This window comes from Equus quagga, chromosome 14 (assembly GCF_021613505.1).
Source record: "Equus quagga isolate Etosha38 chromosome 14, UCLA_HA_Equagga_1.0, whole genome shotgun sequence".
NCBI lineage: Eukaryota > Metazoa > Chordata > Mammalia > Perissodactyla > Equidae > Equus > Equus quagga.
This window is the reverse complement of record NC_060280.1, coordinates 96,521,719-96,539,770: the sequence shown is the minus strand read 5'-3', so window position 1 is coordinate 96,539,770 and position 18,052 is coordinate 96,521,719. Positions and strand designations below refer to the sequence as shown.

General features: G+C 61.4%; 1 protein-coding gene across 3 annotated transcripts; it reads left to right on the top strand.

Moving 5' to 3' along the window:
* Positions 1-1,761: 1,761 nt before the first annotated feature.
* On the top strand, positions 1,762-10,233 carry PLK5 (polo like kinase 5 (inactive)). Of its 3 annotated transcripts, none has more exons than XM_046637827.1 (15): positions 1,762-1,886; positions 2,698-2,817; positions 2,954-3,070; positions 3,517-3,646; positions 3,743-3,830; positions 3,914-4,009; positions 4,544-4,742; positions 4,868-4,994; positions 5,910-5,986; positions 6,131-6,215; positions 6,470-6,547; positions 7,781-7,937; positions 8,786-8,918; positions 9,006-9,107; positions 9,843-10,233. In XM_046637827.1, exons 1-15 carry the CDS (start codon positions 1,782-1,784, stop codon positions 10,026-10,028), a joined length of 1,800 nt encoding a protein of 599 aa, XP_046493783.1. In that variant the 5' UTR covers positions 1,762-1,781; the 3' UTR covers positions 10,029-10,233. The 3 variants fall into 3 exon arrangements, with proteins under 3 accessions (XP_046493783.1, XP_046493782.1, XP_046493785.1); XM_046637826.1 differs by having other exon boundaries at positions 7,736-7,937; XM_046637829.1 differs by lacking the exons at positions 3,743-3,830; positions 3,914-4,009 and having other exon boundaries at positions 4,582-4,742; positions 7,736-7,937.
* The last annotated feature ends 7,819 nt before the right edge of the window (positions 10,234-18,052 follow it).

Below are 18,052 nucleotides of genomic sequence, written 5' to 3'. Positions count from 1 at the left end.
CCCAGGAAGCCTGTGGGGACGGTCCTGGGGGAGGCAAGGGCCCCACGCCCACACCAACCGGCGCTCCAGGCGGGCTCGGCCACTGTCCGGCGAGCCCGGGCTTGCATGTGCCTTCCTGAGCCTCAGTTTCCAAATCTGCAACATGGGGCTAATAATAGCTTCTACGGCAGGGACAAGCCACTGCCCAGAAGGGGCCTGGCCGACTCACATTGGCCGCCCCGACCCCCCAACGTGGTTCACTCTGGACCGTCTCCGAGCAGTTGTCTGACGAGGCCAGGTGAGCCCGTGCCGGGCGGGCGGGGGCCAGGGCGGGTTCCGCACACTGTCGAGCGCTCAACAAATGCCACTCGGGTGGAGCGTCCCGTCGAGAAGGAAGCCGATTTCTGGCCATCAGGTTCCAGGGAGACCGTGGCCTGATGGCTGAGATGCACGGACCCCCGCTGCACCCCTGCCGTCACGCTGCACCTGCCTTGCATCAGCAGGGGACCCCCGCTCCCCAGCCGCCGCCAGCTGGCCCCCCACGCCGGCCCCGAATGCTCAGCCCCAGAGCTGAGGCCGACCCCCGAAAAAAGCGCCCGAGCCTTGTTCCATCATAGGCACGGGGCCCCCTCAGGGTCCCCCACGCCCTGGGCGCCCCATCGGACATGCCAGGCGGACATGTGACAACTCAGGAGGTATTTCCTGTCCCTGGTGGCATGGCTGGGCCAGATTCCGAAATCTGGTCTCTGGAAAATTCCGAGGCCTGATTCCAGCCACACGGAGCCCTGCCCGCCCCTCCCCATTCATCGCGTTATGTAACATTCGGGGATTAATCCCGAGGCCTCCAGAGGCAGCCACCTGGGTTCAAACCCACTGCTGTCCGCTCCCAGCTGGGAAAGCCACTTACCGTCCCCAGGCCTCAGTGCACTCACCTGGAAAATGGGGACAAGGCCAGGTCCCGTGTCCCAGGATGGGCGTCAGGGTGAAATGAGAGACCACAAGGAGAGGGCTTGGCGCTGAGTCTGGGGCCCGGCTCAGAGATGCCCTGGTGGCTCCCAGGGGACCCCAGGCCCACCCACTGCCCCCTCATCCCACTGCCTCTCCTAGGCTGCCAGGGCTGGGAGTGACAAACCCCAGTGTCTGCCCATTGGTCCCCAAATGCTGTCCCTTCTCACTGCCAAGTGTCTCCATATGTGACCCCTCCCTAACCTCCAGCTGTACCCCATCCAGGGTCCCTCCCCCAGGCCACACTCCCCTCCCCACCAGCCCCAGAGATATTGGGTTTCTTTCTCTCTCCTCCTCTGAATCCTGCTGTGGCTCCCCAGTGCCAAAGCAATCAAACCCCACCTTATCATGTGGGCCTCAGGGACTTGGCTTCAGCGGGGAAACGGACCGTCACACGTATTCCTGACTTTGGGGGGAGCCGTGCCAAGCCCCCCCCCAACCTCCCACCAGCCTTTCCCTGGGCGGCCTCGGAGAGGAGGAGATAAGCCCTCTGGCCTCAGTTTCCCGCTCCGTGAAATGGGCGCGTTGCGGTTCGCAGCAGGACTGGAAGAGCGAGCGGGCCGAGCGCGCCCCGGGGGGGGCTGCGGGTTGGGGCGCGGGGCGCGAGCGCCACTCTAGTCCCTGGAGCCCGCGCCAGCGCGGCGCCCCCCGCGCGCCCCCCCCCTCCCGGCCCCGCGCGTCGGGACTCCGCCCCCCGCCCCGCGGCCAATGAGACGCGGCCCCGGAGCGGCGGCGCGGTGGTCCGGCCCGAGGCTGCGCCGGTGCCCGCGCCCTGCGCCCGCCAGGCCCCCGGCGGGATGGAGCCCGGGCCGCGGCGGCGCGCTTGCCGCCCGCTGGTCTCCGTGTTCCTGCGCGACCCGGGCTCGGGGCGCGTCTACAGGCGCGGGAAGCTGATCGGCAAGGTGGGGAGGGACCCCGGCGCCCCGAGTCCGCGGCCAGGGGGGCCGGCGCCGGGCGGGGGGTCCCGGCGGGGCCGGGATGGGGAGGCGTGCGCGCGCGATGGCGAGCTTGGCGCCAAGCAGCCGCTGTGCATCCCGGCGCCTGTCTCTGCGGGGGGCGCGTGTCCGCGCGAGTTCGGGGTCCGGCGTTGGGTTCCCGCGGGGTCCGAGATGCGTTCTGTGGCGGGCCCGGCGTTGGGCGCGTTGTGCCTAGCCTGTGGGTTGTGCGTGCCGGGGTGCAGGGGGTGCGCCCGTGTGTGTTACGGGTCTCGGTGCCGCGGTGTAGACTCGGCTGTGTTGTCTCCAGGTGTGTGTGCCCGTGAATGCGTTATAATCTCCCGGTTCGCGTGTTGGGATCCTGTATTGTGGTCGTGGGCGACACGTGTCCACGTCGGGATGTGTCTGAGTCTGTGCCCCTGGGCCTTCGTGTGTGTCCAAGTGTTGCCTTGTGTGTCCAGGTGTGAGGGTGTGAGCTGCGTCTGTGCGTCTCAGGTGTGTGTGTGTGTGAAGCGGCTTGGCCACCTGTCCCCACGTGTGTGCACCTGTCCCCACGTGTGTGCACCTGTCCCCACGAGTGTGCATCTGTCCCCGCGTGTGTGTACCTGTCCCCGCGTGTATGCACCTGTCCCCGCGTGTGTGCATCTGTCCCCACGCGTGTGCACCTGTCCCCACGAGTGTGCACCTGTCCCCAGGCGTGTGCACCTGTCCCGAGTGTGCACCTGTCCCCACGTGTGTGCACCTGTCCTGCCAGCTGGTGAATCCCGCTCCCCCACAGGGCGCCTTCAGCCGCTGCTACAAGCTGACCGACATGTCCACCAGCACCGTGTTTGCCCTCAAGGTGGTGCCACGTGGCAGTGGCGGTGGCGGGGCCGGTCATCTGTGTCCCCGTGGGAAGGTACACCCGCCCGTCCGTGCCCAGGGGCCCCCACACCTGCAGCGCCCCCAGAGCATTCCTGCCCTTGGAGGGGGAGGTGCGTGCCCCGGGCCGGGATACTACTGCGGGGTGTGTCCACGGGGGGCCGTGCCCGCAGGTGGAGCGGGAGATCGCCCTGCACAGCCGCCTGCGACACCGCAACATTGTGGCCTTCCACGGACACTTTGCTGACCGTGACCACGTGTACATGGTGTTGGAGTACTGCAGCCGCAAGGTGCCTGGGGGGGCAGGGGGCAGAGAGGGGGCCTGTATCCTCCGCGTCTGCTGTGCTTGTCTGCGTCCACCCCGTGTGTCCGTCTGTGCTCACCCGTCTCTGCCTGTGCCCACACCGGGCCCATCTGTGCTCATCCTGTGGGCAGCTGGGCCCCCCTGAACTCACCTGAGCCCACCCCTGCTCACCTGGGCCCTTCCTGCATTCAGCCAGGCCCCCCCACCCCCGGGCCCAGGTGAAGTTGGTTGTGCCTTCCTAGCCCCCTGAGCTCACTTGGCCCCCTCCGGTGCCCCTGAGCCCACCTGAGCCCAGCATCCACCTGCTCCGTGTTCCTCTCTGACCATCGGCCCTTTGCAAGCTCACCTGCGGCCGCCCGGGTGTGTCTGCCCTCCTGTGTCCCCCTCGGGCTCCGCTGAGCTCACCCGCGTTTGCCTGTGTGACTCCCACAGTCCTTGGCCCACGTGCTGGCGGCGCGGCGGACGCTGACGGAGCCCGAGGTGCGCTATTATCTGCGGGGCCTGGTCAGCGGCCTGCGCTACCTGCACCAGCGGCGGATAGTGCATCGCGACCTGAAGCTCAGTGAGTCCAGGGTGGGTGGGGGGGAGGCTGGGGGGCCACGGAGCCGGGGCCAACCCCACCCCACGCCCCTGCACCCCCCTACCCGCCCCCCGACAGGCAACTTCTTCCTGAACAAGAATATGGAGGTGAAGATTGGAGACCTGGGGCTGGCCGCCAGGGTGGGGCCCGGGGGCCGCTGCCACAGGTGAGGTTGGGGGGGGGCACAGGTGGGCCCCGACTGGCATGGGGGCCTCGGCCTTCCTGAGCTCCCCCTGTGTCGCCTCCCAGAGTGCTCTGCGGGACCCCAAACTTCCTGGCCCCAGAGGTCGTCTCCAGGGATGGGCACTCCTGCCAGTCAGACATCTGGGCTCTGGGCTGCATCATGTGAGTGGGACCCCGGGAGCCCCGGGCCTGGGGGGGGGAGCAGGAGGGCCCCGGGGGGCCAGGTATGGGCAGGCGGGAGCCCCCACAGTCAGGTAAGGACAGGTGTAAGTATGTGGGGGAGGGGGCAGGCAGGTGTAGCATATATACAACAGATGTGTGCAGCTGTGTGTGCAGCTGTGTGTGCAGGTGTGGATGGGGCGTTTGGGGGGACCACGTGTGAGGGAGGACAGGTTTCAGAGCGCACAGAGGTGTGGACGGTGCGTGAGGCTGCTGGGGGCACAGGCAGACCAGGTCATGGATGTACAGGTGGGAGGTCCAGGCACGAGTGGAGCAGGTGTGGACAGGTCCGTGCAGGTGCACACAGCTGGGAGCCAGGTGCAGGCAGGTGTCCAGCCAGGTGCTGGCGTCTGCCGAGCGGACGGGAGTGGATGTGCGGCGGGTGCCGGGAAGCAGGTGTGGAGTGTGGAGGGAGCCAGCCCTGGACGCCAGGCCGGAGACAAGCAGGCACCCGGCTCCTTCCCCCACCCCACCCAGGTACCTGGTGCTGACCGGCGCCCCCCCCTTCGTGGCAGCACCCCTGTCGGAGATGTACCAAAACATCCGCGCCAGCCGCTACCCCGAGCCTGCCCACCTGTCGCCCGCCGCGCGCTGCCTCATCGCCCGCCTGCTGGCGCCCGACCCGGCCGAGCGGCCCAGCCTGGAGCAGCTGCTGCAGGACGACTTCTTCACGCAGGTGGGCGTGCGGCCAGTGGGGTGAGGCGGCCCGGGCATCTCGGCTGACCCCCGCGAGGGTCAGGAACCCCAGGGGGCCCAGGCGCGCAGGGGCCGGAACCTGAGCCGGCCGCTGACCCCCCGCAGGGCTTCACTCCGGACCGGCTGCCGCCCCACTCCTGTCACAGCCCGCCCATCTTCGCCATCCCCCGGCCTCTGGGCAGGCTCTTCCGGAAGGTGGGCCGGCTGCTGCTGACCCAGGGCCGGCCACCCTGTGAGTACTGCACCTGTCGCCGTCCTCCAGCTACCTGCCCCTCACCTGCCTCACACCTGTCCCACACCTGCCTTGCACCTCACCAGTCCCCCACCTGTCTCACAGCTGCCCACACCTGTCCCATACCTGTCTCACACCTGCCCTGCACCTGCCTCACACCTGCCCCACATCTGCCCCTCACATGCCTCACACCTGTCCCACATCTGCCTCACACCTGCCCCGTACCTGTCTTGCACCTGCCCTGCACCTGCCTCACACCTGCTCTGCATCGCACCTGTCCCACACTTGCCTCACGTCTGCCCTGCACCTGCCTCACACCTGCCCCGCACCTGCCTCACACCTGTCTCGCACCTGTCTCACACCTGCCCCGCACCTGCTCACACCTGCCCTGCACCTGCCCACACCTGCCCCGCACCTGCCTCACACCTGCCCCGCACCTGCCTCACACCTGTCCTGCATCTGTCTCACACCTGTCCTGCACCTGCCCCTCACCTGCCTCACACCTGTCCTGCACCTGCCCCTCACCTGCCCTGCACCTGCCTCACACCTGTCTTGCACCTGCTCCTCACCTGCCTCACACCTGCCCCATACCTGCCTCACACCTGTCCTGCACCTGCCTCACACCTGTCTCGCGTCTGCCTCACACCTGCCCCGCACCTGCCTCACACCTGCCCCGCACCTGCCTCACACTTGCCCCGCACCTGCTCCTCACCTGCCTCGCACCTGCCCCATACCTGCCTCACACCTGTCCTGCACCTGCCCCACTCCTGCCCCATACCTGCCCCCACCTGTCCTGCATCTCACACACCTGCTGTGCAACATCACATCCACAACAGAGGGGGCTGTGGGTGCCTGGTGCTTGGCCCCCTGCGTGGGGCTGGCCTCTGCACCCTCACCTCCTCGTGCCTCCCTCAGGCCCCGTCACTCCTACCGAGGCCTCGGGTCCCGGAGAAGATAGTCCCCACCCTGACTCCATGGACTGGGGTGGAGAGGTGAGTGCTCAGTCGGGGCGTCCCCACAGCAGGCTGGCAGAGGGAGGGGGCGTGGTCTTCAAAGCGGGGAGCGCAGAGCCCCTCCCCAACCTCAGGGCCTCCCCCCTGGGGCCTGGGGCGCCCCCACCTGCTCTCCCTCCCCAGGCCTCCCCGTCGGAGAGAGGGTCTCCCCGCCTCGAGGTCCCCGTCCACCTGCTCTCCCAGGGGACGCTCAGGAGTGACGTGGCAGGTGAGCAGACCTCCGTCCTAGGCCGGGGCTGCGGGTGGGGCGTGAGGGTCTGCAAGTGGGGGGCAGAGACTGTGCCTTGCCTGGACCGTGGTCCCTCTCCCGGCCTCAACTTCCCCACCTGCAAAAAGGGAGTGATGCACGGTATCCTCCTGCATTTACAAGAAGATGTGGGAGTTGGGGGCGGGCTGGTTGAAGGGGCCCAGGCCTGTCTGCACCCCCCCCCCGCAGCCCCCCACTTAGATCTGTCTCCCCAGGGCCCGAGGGGAGCCCGAGGCAGGAGGTGGACGCGGCCATCAGAAAGCTGACGCTCTGCCTGGACCCCGGCCCCCCAGGTAGGAGTCCAGGGCAGCCCGTGGGGCCCCTTTCTCTTCGCATCCCAGGAAAAGAGCCCTGTCCCTATCCGGGGCCCCCCGGGTATTTCTGGGGCTCTCCGGGGGCCGGGCTGAGAGAGGCTTCAGACCTCAGACAAGTCACTCACCCCGTTCTGTGCCTCGGTGTCCTTTCCTGTCAGAGGGGGCTGATGACAGCACGATGAAGGTAGCCCTTTTGTGAGAAGTCTAGAATTTTCTGGAGCTTCTTTACCGTGACTGTTTATTTGAAACCACGAGTTGGGGAGGGTTCTGTGGGGGGGGGGGGGCACCCTCGTCTTCTCGGGGTCTGGGGTCTCTGCGGTTCGTAACCCAGTCTCGTTTGAGAGCCAGAGAGGAGAGCGCTCTTTCTCTCCTCCCCTCGACCTCCATCAACGCCCCACCGGGCGAGGGGGCCCCGGCCAGCCCGAGGGGACGTCTCGTGGACCCGTCTCCCTTCTCTTTGAGTCCTGCCTTATCCTGGGCTCCCCCCAGTGGCAGCCCAAGGGGGACCCCGGACTGCGAGCTTGTCTTTCGTCAATGGAGCCGATTTATTTAAACATTTTCAATAAACAGTGAAGGACAGGGCCGGCCCGGTGGTGCAGTGGTTAAGTACACATGTTCCGCTTCGGTGGCCCGGGGTTCGCCCGTTCAGATCCCGGGTGCGGACATGGCACCGCTTGGCAAGCCATGCTGTGGTAGGCGTCCCACGTATAAAGTAGAGGAAGATGGGCACGGATGTTAGCTCAGGGCCAGTCTTCCTCAGCAAAAAAAAGACAAAGATTGGCAGATATTAGATCAGGGCCAATCTTACTCGAAAAAAAAAAAAAAGTGAAAGAGCATCCAAGACAGTTTTACAGAGAAGCCGCAGAGTTCAGCTGCCCCCCCAACCCCGTGCAGCTCCCGGCCCCGGCCACCCCAGGTTTACTGCTGATGACCTTCTCCTCTCCCAGGATCCGACCCAGGACCCCCCAGGGCACGGAGCGATTTCCGTTTTTTAATACAGACATTTTTAAATGGAATAAAGCAAAGCCTTACACAGTTGGGGTGTCCCGAGTGTTTGAGAGTCACTCATTTCCAGAGGGGGCGTGTGCCCCTGCATCCCCCCGTCCGTCCCCCACAGGGCGAGGGTGGGTTGTGACTTTTCTCCACGTCCCCTGTCCCTCCACCCAGGCCCCACCGGGACCCCCGCCCCGTTCACCTCGTCTTTGTGCCCAGCCACACAGGCCCCCCGGGGAGAGCAGCGGCCCCCACTCTGGGCCCTCAAGTGGGTGGATCATTCCAGCAAGTACGGCTTTGGCTACCAGCTGTCGGACGGGGGCAGCGGTGTCCTGTTTTGGGATGGCACCCACATGGCCCTGCGCCCCCCAGGGGGGTAAGTCGTGGGGCTCCTGTTCTCCCCCCCCCACTTTCTTTGTCCATTTCTCAAGTGTTTCTTAAACACTTACTGGGCACACCTACAGGCACTTTCTGCCTGGTGAGGGAGAGCAATGCTAAAGAAGTGAATGACTAAGTTGATTTCAGGTGGCGCTTTTCTGAAGGAAGTGAACCGGGTGAGGTGATAGATTGGGGGGTGGAGGTGACTCTGGACAGCGTGGCTGTGGAGGGGCTTCCTGGAAAAGCAACATCCAAGGGAGATGAGAATGATGAGAAGGGGCCCATGAGGAACAGCATTTGAGAGACAGGGAACAGCATGTGCAAAGCCCCTGAGATGGGACCAAGTATGACAAGTTTGGCAGGAATGGCAGGCGCTGGAGTGAGCACAGGGGAGACAGGGAGGATGCAAAGTCATGGCCTCGAAGGCCGCTGGTGGGGTTGAGCAAGGCCGGAGGGGTCTGACTCACTTTTAGCACCATCTTCCAGGCCGGAGTGACACAGGGGACCAGGGGGGAGGTGGTCTGGGGTGGTGGCTGTGGAGGGACGGGCGGGGGCTGGATCTGGGCTCAGTCTGCAGGCGAGAAGGATGGAGCAGCCCGCGAGCGAGGTGGGGAGATGGCAGGAGGGCGGGTGCAGGGGCCCATCAGGGTGTCAGCGTGGACGTGCCTGAGTCCTCGGCTCCGTGGGCTGGAGTCCTGGGGAGGGGACAGGCTGGGCGGCCGGAGAGGGGTGGTCGGCCTGGAGCTGGTCTTCAAGCCACCATCGAAGGGCACGTGGCTGGGTGGGACGGTGTCCTCAACGGGGAAGTGGCCGTGACCGCCAGCCCGCCCTCTGCCCTGTCCCCAGCCGCGTCTGCTACGTGCCGGCCCGTGGGAAGCTGGAGACCTACGCCCCGAGGGACGTGCCCGGCCCGCTGGGCGCCAAGCTGGCCGTCCTGCGGCTCCTGGCTTGCTCCGGGCGGCGGCAGCGGCGGCGAGAGGTGAGGGCCTGGCGAGGTGGCGGGCCAGGTCGGGGTGGGGGGGGGGGGGTCACCCGGCCCTGAGCCCGTGTGGCCGGGTGTCCACAGGAGGGGCGCCTGCCCCCGCCCGCCGGCCCGGGCCCCTGCCTGTTGCGCTTCCTGGCCTCCGAGCGCGCGCTGCTTCTGCTTTTCAGCGACGGGACGGTGCAGGTGAGCGGCCTCGTCCTCGGGGGCTGGGGGTCCCCCGTCCCCAGGGTTGCCCCAGGAAAGAGTTGGCTCCTGGTGGGGGGGGGGGCAGCTAGAGAAAAAGTATTGACACCTGAGGACGAACACGGCAAAATCGAGAGAGAAACATCCTTCCGTGGTGGCAGAAGGGGGTTTGGGTCCGTGCTCCGCGCGTGTCGCTGCGTTTAGCAGCCGACAGACGCTATTTCGTTGGAAAACCACGTTTTTAGGTTGAGGGTTTCCTGAGTGGCACGATGGTTTCTGGAAAATCACAGTCAGCCCTAAAGCGGGTTCCGGAAGCAGTGGTCTACAGTCCTTTCGTTATTTTTAAAGATTATTATTTTATGTCACAGAGAACGCTCCCTCTCCGATCAGACGGGAGTGCGTGTCATGCACCTGCCCTGGCAGCCGGCTCTCCGATGGGGGGCTGTCCTCACGGCTCTGGGAGGCGGTGCCCAGCCGGGGGCACGGGATTAAGAGCGGGGGTCTCATTGGGTGACCGTGGGCAGGGGAGTCCCGTCTGAGCCTCAGTTTCCCCATCTACACAGTAGAGCTCCTGGCTCGCGACCCCATGAGTCCCTGGGGATGGGGCAGGTGCTGAGACCCGGGTCAGGGGGCTCTCGGTCTCCTGTCCCCTTGTCCTTCTCCCCAGAGGGCCAGGGCTGGGGCCGGCCCGGGGCACCCTTCTCACCTTGACCTCGACCCCTCACCCCGTGGCAGGTCAGCTGCCGTGGAGACCAGACTCAACTGGTGCTGAGCGGTGCGGACGAGGAGTTGCTGCTCACCGTGTGGGATCGGGGCCAGCCCGGCGCCTCCTACCCGCTGGGTGTCCTGCGGACCCAGGGCTGTGCCCCAGATGCCCGCCAGCGCCTGCATCACGCTCTCCGCATGCTGCAGAGCATCTAGGGCCCCCGAGGGTCAGAGTGGACCTCTGCATGATGACGCCGGGGACCCAGGCTCCATTTCTGTCCCTCTTGCTTCCCCAGAGGGGACATCCTGGGGGACAGCTGAGGGAGCACGCAGGGGGCATGGGGCGTGGGGTCCTTGCCTTGTGGCATGACTGTTCCACCCAGACTTTTGTTTGGCTGTGGTTTTTGTTTTTTGTTTTTTTGTTTTCTCATTAAAGAAAGCTTGGCTCTGCAGCCTGCCGTCTGCCTCGTTTGGGGGGACTTTGAGGAGCTTTGGGGAGCGGGCACTCAGACCTGGTGTGATCTGAGCCCACTGTCCTTTGTGGCAGGGCCAGGTGGGCCAGGTTGTCCCCCATACAAAAATTCATACCAGGGGCCGGCCTGGTGGTGCATCGGTTAAGTTTGCACGTTCTGCTTCAGCAGCCCAGGGTTCGCCAGTTCGGATCCCGGGTGTGGACGTGGCACTGCTTGGCAAGCCACGCTGTGGCAGGTATCCCACATATAAAGTAGGGGAAGATGGGCATGGATGTTAGCTCAGGGCCAGTCTTCCTCAGCAAAAAAAAAAAAAGAGGATTGGCAGCAGATGTTAGCTCAGAGCTAATCTCCCTCAAAAAAAAAAGTACTAGAGTAAGGTTTGCTGTGACCAGAAATCCAAGACATGGGACATTTGCTTACTGGACAGGCAGTGAGAAAACGGATGTGGGAGGCTGGGAGGATGGTGGCCTGTGTTATGTGGGGGCAAAGCGTTTGGCACAGCTGTCACCTGGGGTAACTTAGGGGGGATGATCAGAACCTCTGGGGCTGATTGAAAACTGCTTGTCACGTGCAAGGTGTTTAAAAAAGAGACAAATTCGGGAAAGAACTGGCCGATGGCAGACGGAGAGGTCAGAGATCGGAGTCTGCACAATTGCTTCCTGACGCAAAGGGTAGGAGACAGGACTTCAACACCCGTCAGGCGCCCTGCGTCCGGGCAGCTTCCCGGTGGCAGGAGGCGACCCGGCAGATTACCAGCAGTCGGAGTCCTTTGCCGAGGTTCTCATTCCTTGAGAGTCGCTGCCTCCTGAGACCCGAGGTTCGGGCCATCTCGTCTCTGGACATCCGTGTCTTTCTCCTTCTGGGACTGGGGACTCAGGTCCCCCCGGCACCCTGGAAGGAGCCAGGAGCGCCCCCTGAGCCCCCAGACTCACGATCAGGAGTGTGAAGATTGGGGGGCACCGCACTGGTGGGCTGTCGTGAGCAGGCGACGATCGAGGAAACTGAGGCACAGAGAGGGGCCGCACTGTGACAGGGGTGAACCCGAACGAGGACGAAACGAAGGTGTTCCGGGCAGCACCATTCGTGATACTGAAAAAGATGGGACACAACCTAAGTGTGCAGCGGTGGGGGGGTCGGTGGGGGCCCTGTCTAGCGAGGCCTCCGGGGCGAGGGCGGAGAAGAGGAGACACGCAGGGGGACAGGAAGGGGACCTGAGGGTCTTGGGGCTGATGGCAGCAAAGTCAGCACCATTCGGAAGCCACAGTCCTCGGTGGGGGCTCCCGGCCGCGCCCAGAGGCAGCGTGTGCTCCATGATGGGCGAGGAGACCCCGCCTCACGTCCCTGCTTTGCCCCTTACGGGCGCATCCGTGCCTCAGTTTCCCCATCTGTATCGGGGGCTACCTGGACCAGCAGCGGTTCTGTGGGACGCTCAGCCTCAAAGTTCCCCTCGTCGGCCCCCCCGGGAACTCGTCGTGAAAATAGCGGGGAGCAACTGATGCTGCAGGGGCGTCTCTAGAAGAAGGGGCTCCATCCGCTCCCCGAAATGCGTGCGTCTGTGTGACAGGCGTCAGAGAGACTCGCGGAGACCGGATCGCGATGGACACGGATCGCGATGAAGAAATGATTGTTCATTGCTGCAATTTTGTTTTTAAAATGCCCTCATCCTTCAGAGTGGTCGTTCTCAAGGGAGGGTGGTCCTGCCCCCCGGGGACACTGGGCATCGTCTGGGGACATCGGTGGCTGTCACACTGAGGGTGGACCTGGCATCGAGTGGGTGGGGGCCAGGGATGCTGCTCAGCCCCCCGCAGCGCCCAGGACGGCCCCACGGAGAGCGACCCGGCCCCAGTGTCCACAGTGCCGAGGGGGACCCTGCTTTAGAGGAAGGAACCGAAATATTTACAGACGTGGTGCTTAATTTCTAAAAGCTTATTTCCTTTGTAATCAGGAAAAGTCAATAGAGGTGAAAAATGACGTTCCGGTGCCCACGTACCGCGCGCCCCTAAATGTCCCCTCCCTGGGGCCTGGGCTGTGTCCATGGGGAGAGAGGTCACGGGGGAGGGGGACGTCCCTCAGGCAGAGTTTCGCCCCCCCCCTCAGCTGACCCTCTGCAGCCCTGCGGAGGACCCCGTGTCCCGCGGACACCCACCTGCAGGCAGGGCACTGGGGCAGCTCTGAGCGGGATGTGACGTGCGAAGCCACCGACCAAGGCAGAGGCGGGGACCCGGAAGCCGCCCCCCCGGGGCCCCTCCACACAGCTTTTCCCCTTTTAACTACTTACTACCAATTCCGTAAAGAAAACATGGATGCCAACTCTTTGTGACAAATTGCAACCTGACAAATTAAAGTCCCCAGGGCCACCACCTCCTGTCCGCAGTCCTCTCCCTTCCTGGGGAGGTCACAGGGCCACCTGTTTTCTGCCTATCTATTTACACAGACTTCTGTTCCTGCAGAAAAAAATTTAAGCCATCCACGGCATCCTTGCTTTCTGCCCTCAGCCACGGGCCAGGGTGCATTTCTGCATCTGTATGTAAAGATCCACCCCGTTGCTGTTAATGGAAGGATGAGCCGAAGAAGGGTTGGCGTTTAGCGATGGGGGGAGGAGATGGAGGGAGCCGAGGGGTCGGTCAGGGGAGGTCGCATGCCTTGGTGTGGCCGGACGTGGGAGAGGAAATTATTCCGAGTAAAAGAGGGCGAGAACCGGAAAGTTCCCTGGAGAGTCCCGGAGGAACGGGCTGTGGGCGGGAGTGGAACCACAGACCGGAGAAGGCCCATGCGGGGGGCATGCAGTGTGGCCTTTTAATTATTATTATTAATGTGAAATTCACAGAACATGCAATTAACCATTTTAAAGTGTACAGCTTAGTGGCACTGAGTGCATTCACATCATCTTGCAACCACCACCTCCATCTAGTTCCAGAACATTCCATCACCCCAGAAGAAGCCCCATTCCCATCAGCATCACCCCCACCCCCTCCCCAGCCCCTGGCACCCAGGAGCCCGCTCTCTGTCTGTGGATCTGCCTGTTCTGGACGTTTCACATCATTGGGGTCACACGCCGTGTGTCCTTCTGTGTCTGCTTCTCTCCCTGAGCGTCGTGTGTTCAGGTCTGTCCACGTGCAGCCATGTCAGGGCCTCGCTCCTCTTCACAGCTGCGTCGTGTTCCAGTGTGTGGGTGGACCACATTTTATTTATCCATTCATCTGTTGATGGTATGGTGTTACAAATGACAGAAACCCCTCCTGATTATTATGAACAACGTGAATAATAGGCTTCTGGGGGCTGGCCTTGTGGCCAAGTGATTCAGTTCACGTGCTCTGATTCAGCAGCCCAGGATTTCGTCAGTTCAGATCCTGGGCGCGGACATGGCACCACTCATCAGGCCATGCTGAGGCAGCGTCCCACATGCCACAAGCAGAAGGACCTACAACTAGAATATACAACTATGTACTGGGGGGCTTTGGGGAGAAGAAGAAGAAGAAGAAAAAGAAGAAAAAGGAATTGGCTTCTGAAGCTGAAATGTTCAGAAGAAGAGACGGCTGCAGGGAAGGCTGGATCAGGGGCTCAGGTGAAGGCTAAGGACTGCCCCGTCTCCCTCGTCCTTTCTCTTGCTCTCTCTCCATCTCTTGCTTTATCCTCCTTTGTTTTGGCTTCACTCGTTAGCAGGCTCAGCATGGCCTGACATGCTACCAGCTTAGCAAACTTGAGAAAAGCAGCAGCCACACTTCCCCGTTAGTGCCAGCAAAAGGCCTGGGACTGGAGCTCACCGGCCGGGCCTAGGTCACATGACCTCCCCCCAAAATCTCCTAGAGTGACAGTGGGGTGTGGTGGGTCCAGAAGAAGGGGGAATGGATGCTGACACCCCGTCACAATCTTCCTTTGCTGTGGTGTGTTTCTGATCCACAGACGGCCTTTTGTGTAAAAATGCCATGGTGGGCATTCAAGCCCTTGTGTACACCCCACACTGAGTAGGGCCATGAAGCCACCCCACAAGCAGCTCCTCCAGCCCCAGTCAAGCCTTCAGGTGAGGCAGCCCCGGCTGGCGTCTTGACTGAGACCTTAGGTGAGACTCTGAGCCAGACCCGCCCAGCCAGAGCACTTCTGAAGCCCTGACCCACAGAAACTATGAAAAAAAATGTGTTTATTGTCATTTTAAGTCACTGAGTTTTGGGGTGATTCCTTACCCAGCAATAGCTAACTAATACACACACCCAAACACGCAAAGGACCCATCTCCGCTTCTGCCCAGAACATTCGTTTCTGGGGAGGAAAAAGCCACAACATCCTCAGCCTGTTTAACTGTGTATCTTGCAAAATGACCTACCTAGCGTGTTTATCTCCATCTGTTCGTGGGCGTCAGAACAGAAACAATCTATGCGGGTGGCCCACGCGCCGAGCCCACGATGGAGGATTATTAAAAATAAACGAACCGCAGAATATATTAATTTTGTAACCTCCCAGGCCGATTCTTATTTCTAGGTTTGAGAACAGACATGGCAAAGCGCCCACTCCACCCCCACACTGAAACTTTCTGGAATCTTCTTCAGAGAGGTTAACTGTGCGTCTCAAGAAATAAGATTCTTGGCCTCGCTGTTTTGGGTGCTGACAAAGCTTGGAGCTTCAAGAAACGGCAATGAATGCACTCCAGGCCTGGCCAGGATTTTTTTTCTTTTCTTTTTTTTTCTTTTTTTTGAGGAAACCACTGAGAGCATTTCTAACTCTGAAGAATGAGGGAAAACCTGGCTTTGCTCGGTTCTGCCTTTTTCCCCACCCCCCGCAATCTGAAGCTTCGGCTGAACCCAGCCTCTGGACCACATTCTCATTGGTCCGTGGGAGCATGTGACAGGGTGCCTCCTCCAATCACTGGCGAGGAAGGCGGGGCCAGGGCGGCAGCATCCCGGACAGGCCTGATTGGCTGCTGCCATGGTAACCGTGTGTGACGTCACAAAGCATCGCAAGGTCCAGGCCTCGGCTGCGGGCGTCGGGTTCCTCATCCGCTGGAATCCGCACGACTGTCCGGCGAGCTGGGGGCTTCCCTCTCCCCATTTAACAGACGAGGAAGATGAGGCACGTGGGATGCCTCAATAGAGATACTGCCAGGAGAAAAGGGGGTGGCCGCAGGCAGGTCAACCTTGGCCCCCCCACCCGCACCCCCCAGAGGGAGTCCTTAAAATCCTGGAAACTGCAGGGAATTATGCTGAGAGAAAAATGCCAGTGCCAACAGGTCACATACCGGAGGATTCCGTTTACATAACATTTTTGAAAAGACAACATTTTAGAAATGGACAACAGATTGCCAGGGGTCAGGGGTCCAGGTCGGGGGGCTCTGGTTATAAAAGTGCAGCTCAAGGGATCCGTGTGGTGATGGTGCACGAGCCCACCCAGCTGGTAAAATGGTAGACGCCTAAATACACACGTGCACGAATGCAAGTGAAACTGGGAAATCTGGATGAGGTCCGTGATTGTATCCATGTCAATATCCTGGCTGAGATATCGACTATTGTTTTGCAAAATGGCCCCACGAGGGAGACCGGGCAAAGTGTACAAGGGACACTCTCAGTGTTATTTCCTACAGCTGCAGGCACATCTACAATGATCTTAATAAAAATTTCATTTAAAAAAATTCTGAGAGGCCAGCCTTGTGGCCTAGTGGTTAAGTTCAGGGCACGTCGCCTCGGCAGCCTGGGTTTGACTCCTGGGCACAGATTTACACCACCATCGATGGCCATGCTGTGGCGGTGACCCACATATAAAATAGAGGAAGATTGGCACTGATATTAGCTCAGGGACAATCTTCCTCAGCAAAAAAAATAAATAAAAATTTCTATGTGTTGGTTCCTCAATCAGTTAACATAGTGTTACCATATGACCCAGCAATTCCACTCCTAGGTGTATACCCAAGAGAATTTAAAACGGATGTTCAAAAACAAAAATTGTAGGTCTGATGGTGACGCTGTGCTTATGCGTCTTGTTAAGCGTCCTTGCGTCGTAGAATGCGGTTTGCTGCGGGGCACTCCGGGACGGGAGCAGGTGGAGACGAATGGCTAAGACTCCTCGGAGAGTTCGAGGACGGGTTCTTGTTTGTGCATCCTGGCGGGTCGACTCTCCTCTCCGCTTTGACACTGAAAACTTCTACGAATCAAGCACATGCCAGTTTAGACGGAACATAAATCCGTCTTTAGGGCTCTTAGAATAAACCAACATCAAACGTTCCAACTTTGCGAGCAGAACCCTCCGTGCGAGTGGGGACGTGGGGACACGCGTGGATTTGCCTGTTCAGGGCCATTTGGGCCAAATCCCGGGGTCTGACCCGGCCGTCCCTTGGCGATCGATGTGCCCCACATGGGGCCCACGTGTCCTGCATGTGACTTCACCACCATGGCGTTTGCAAAAGGCTTCAGCAACCTAAATATATATATATGCATCCGAGAGGGGCTGGCGAGACGAGCCCAGACAGACGGGGAGCTGGGAGCGGAAACGGGGGTTGAGGCGGGAGGAAGCATCCTTGCTCCCGCAGGCCCAGCGGATGTCTCCGTGACAGACATTCTCATTGTCAGGACCAGAAAAGGGGGCGCTCCCGGCATCGAGCGGGCGGGGGTCAGGGATGCTGCTCAACGCCCCCCCACCCAGTGCCCAGGGCGGCCCCACAGAGAATGACCCGGCCCAAGTCAGCAGTGCCAAGAGGGGACCCTGGTCTAACCGGTTAGGAGAAAAAAGACAAACGAATGAGGCAGAACGTTTCAGCCCACGGGGCTGCCGGGCGGCGGAGCCCAGAGAGCCATCTGTGTGCAGAAGTCGCCTGGCCAGGGGACACCGAACACACGGGAAGTGCCAACGTGCTGGAAGCCATTTTTATTACTGCTACTGTTGTTATTAATAGAGTTTGGGCTAATGGAGCACCCTGGGGTCCTTGGAGGTGTCATGGGAGGGGTCCCCCCTGGGAGGGCAGAGGTTGGTCTTCCCACTGGTCCAACAAGCTGAGCGAGGTCCCACGTCCCCGCCTCTGCCTTCTTGGCCTCCCCTCATCTCAACACCCCATCTCTAGCCACACACTGGGGCTTCGGGCCGACCCTTAAAATAGTCAAAGATGCTGGTTCCCCCGGAGCCTTGGCCCGCCGGCAGCCGCTTCAAACTCATAAGAACAAACTGGTCGCCCCGGGCTGACGCAGCCCCGCCTCTCCAGGTTGCAGAAAACTGTGCTCAGCAAGAAAAATATACTCTCCCAGATGCAGCTAATCCCAATGACATTGTAAATCCACTGCTCCATCCTTTTTCAAATGCTTTCACAACCTGAGTGTCCATCGATGGAGAAATGGATAAACACAGTATGTCCGTCCGCGCCCTGGAATATTACGCAGCCATGAAAAGGCAGGAAATCCTGACACCTGCTCCCACGTGGAGGGACCTGGAGGACGTGATGCTCAGTGACGTGAGCCAGACACAGAGGGACACACACTGTGTGGTCCACTCACAGGAGGTCCCCAGAGGAACCACATCCACAGAGACAGAAAGTGGATGGGGGGCCAGGGGCTGGGGGAGGGGTGGGAGTCAGTGTTTCATGGGGACAGAGCTGCAGTTTGGGGAGATGGAAATTTCTGGAGACGGATGGAGGGGATGGTGGCACAACCGTGTGAATGTGCTTCATGCCGCCAAGCTGTGCGCTAGAAATGGTCCAGGACCCCCTCAGGGCGCCACAGGACGTTTAGTCGTCTCGTCTCCTCAGGTCCCTCTGGGACAAGGCGGTTTTCCAGACCTGCCCGTTGGGGCACCC

Coding starts and splice junctions, on each gene's coding strand:
- PLK5 (XM_046637826.1), top strand. CDS start 1,782: ATGGAGCCCGGGCCGCGGCGGCGCGCTTGCCGCCCGCTGGTCTCCGTG. Junction 4,743..4,867: donor AGGACGACTTCTTCACGCAG/GTGGGCGTGCGG, acceptor GACCCCCCGCAG/GGCTTCACTCCGGACCGGCT. Junction 8,919..9,005: donor GGCGGCAGCGGCGGCGAGAG/GTGAGGGCCTGG, acceptor GGGTGTCCACAG/GAGGGGCGCCTGCCCCCGCC.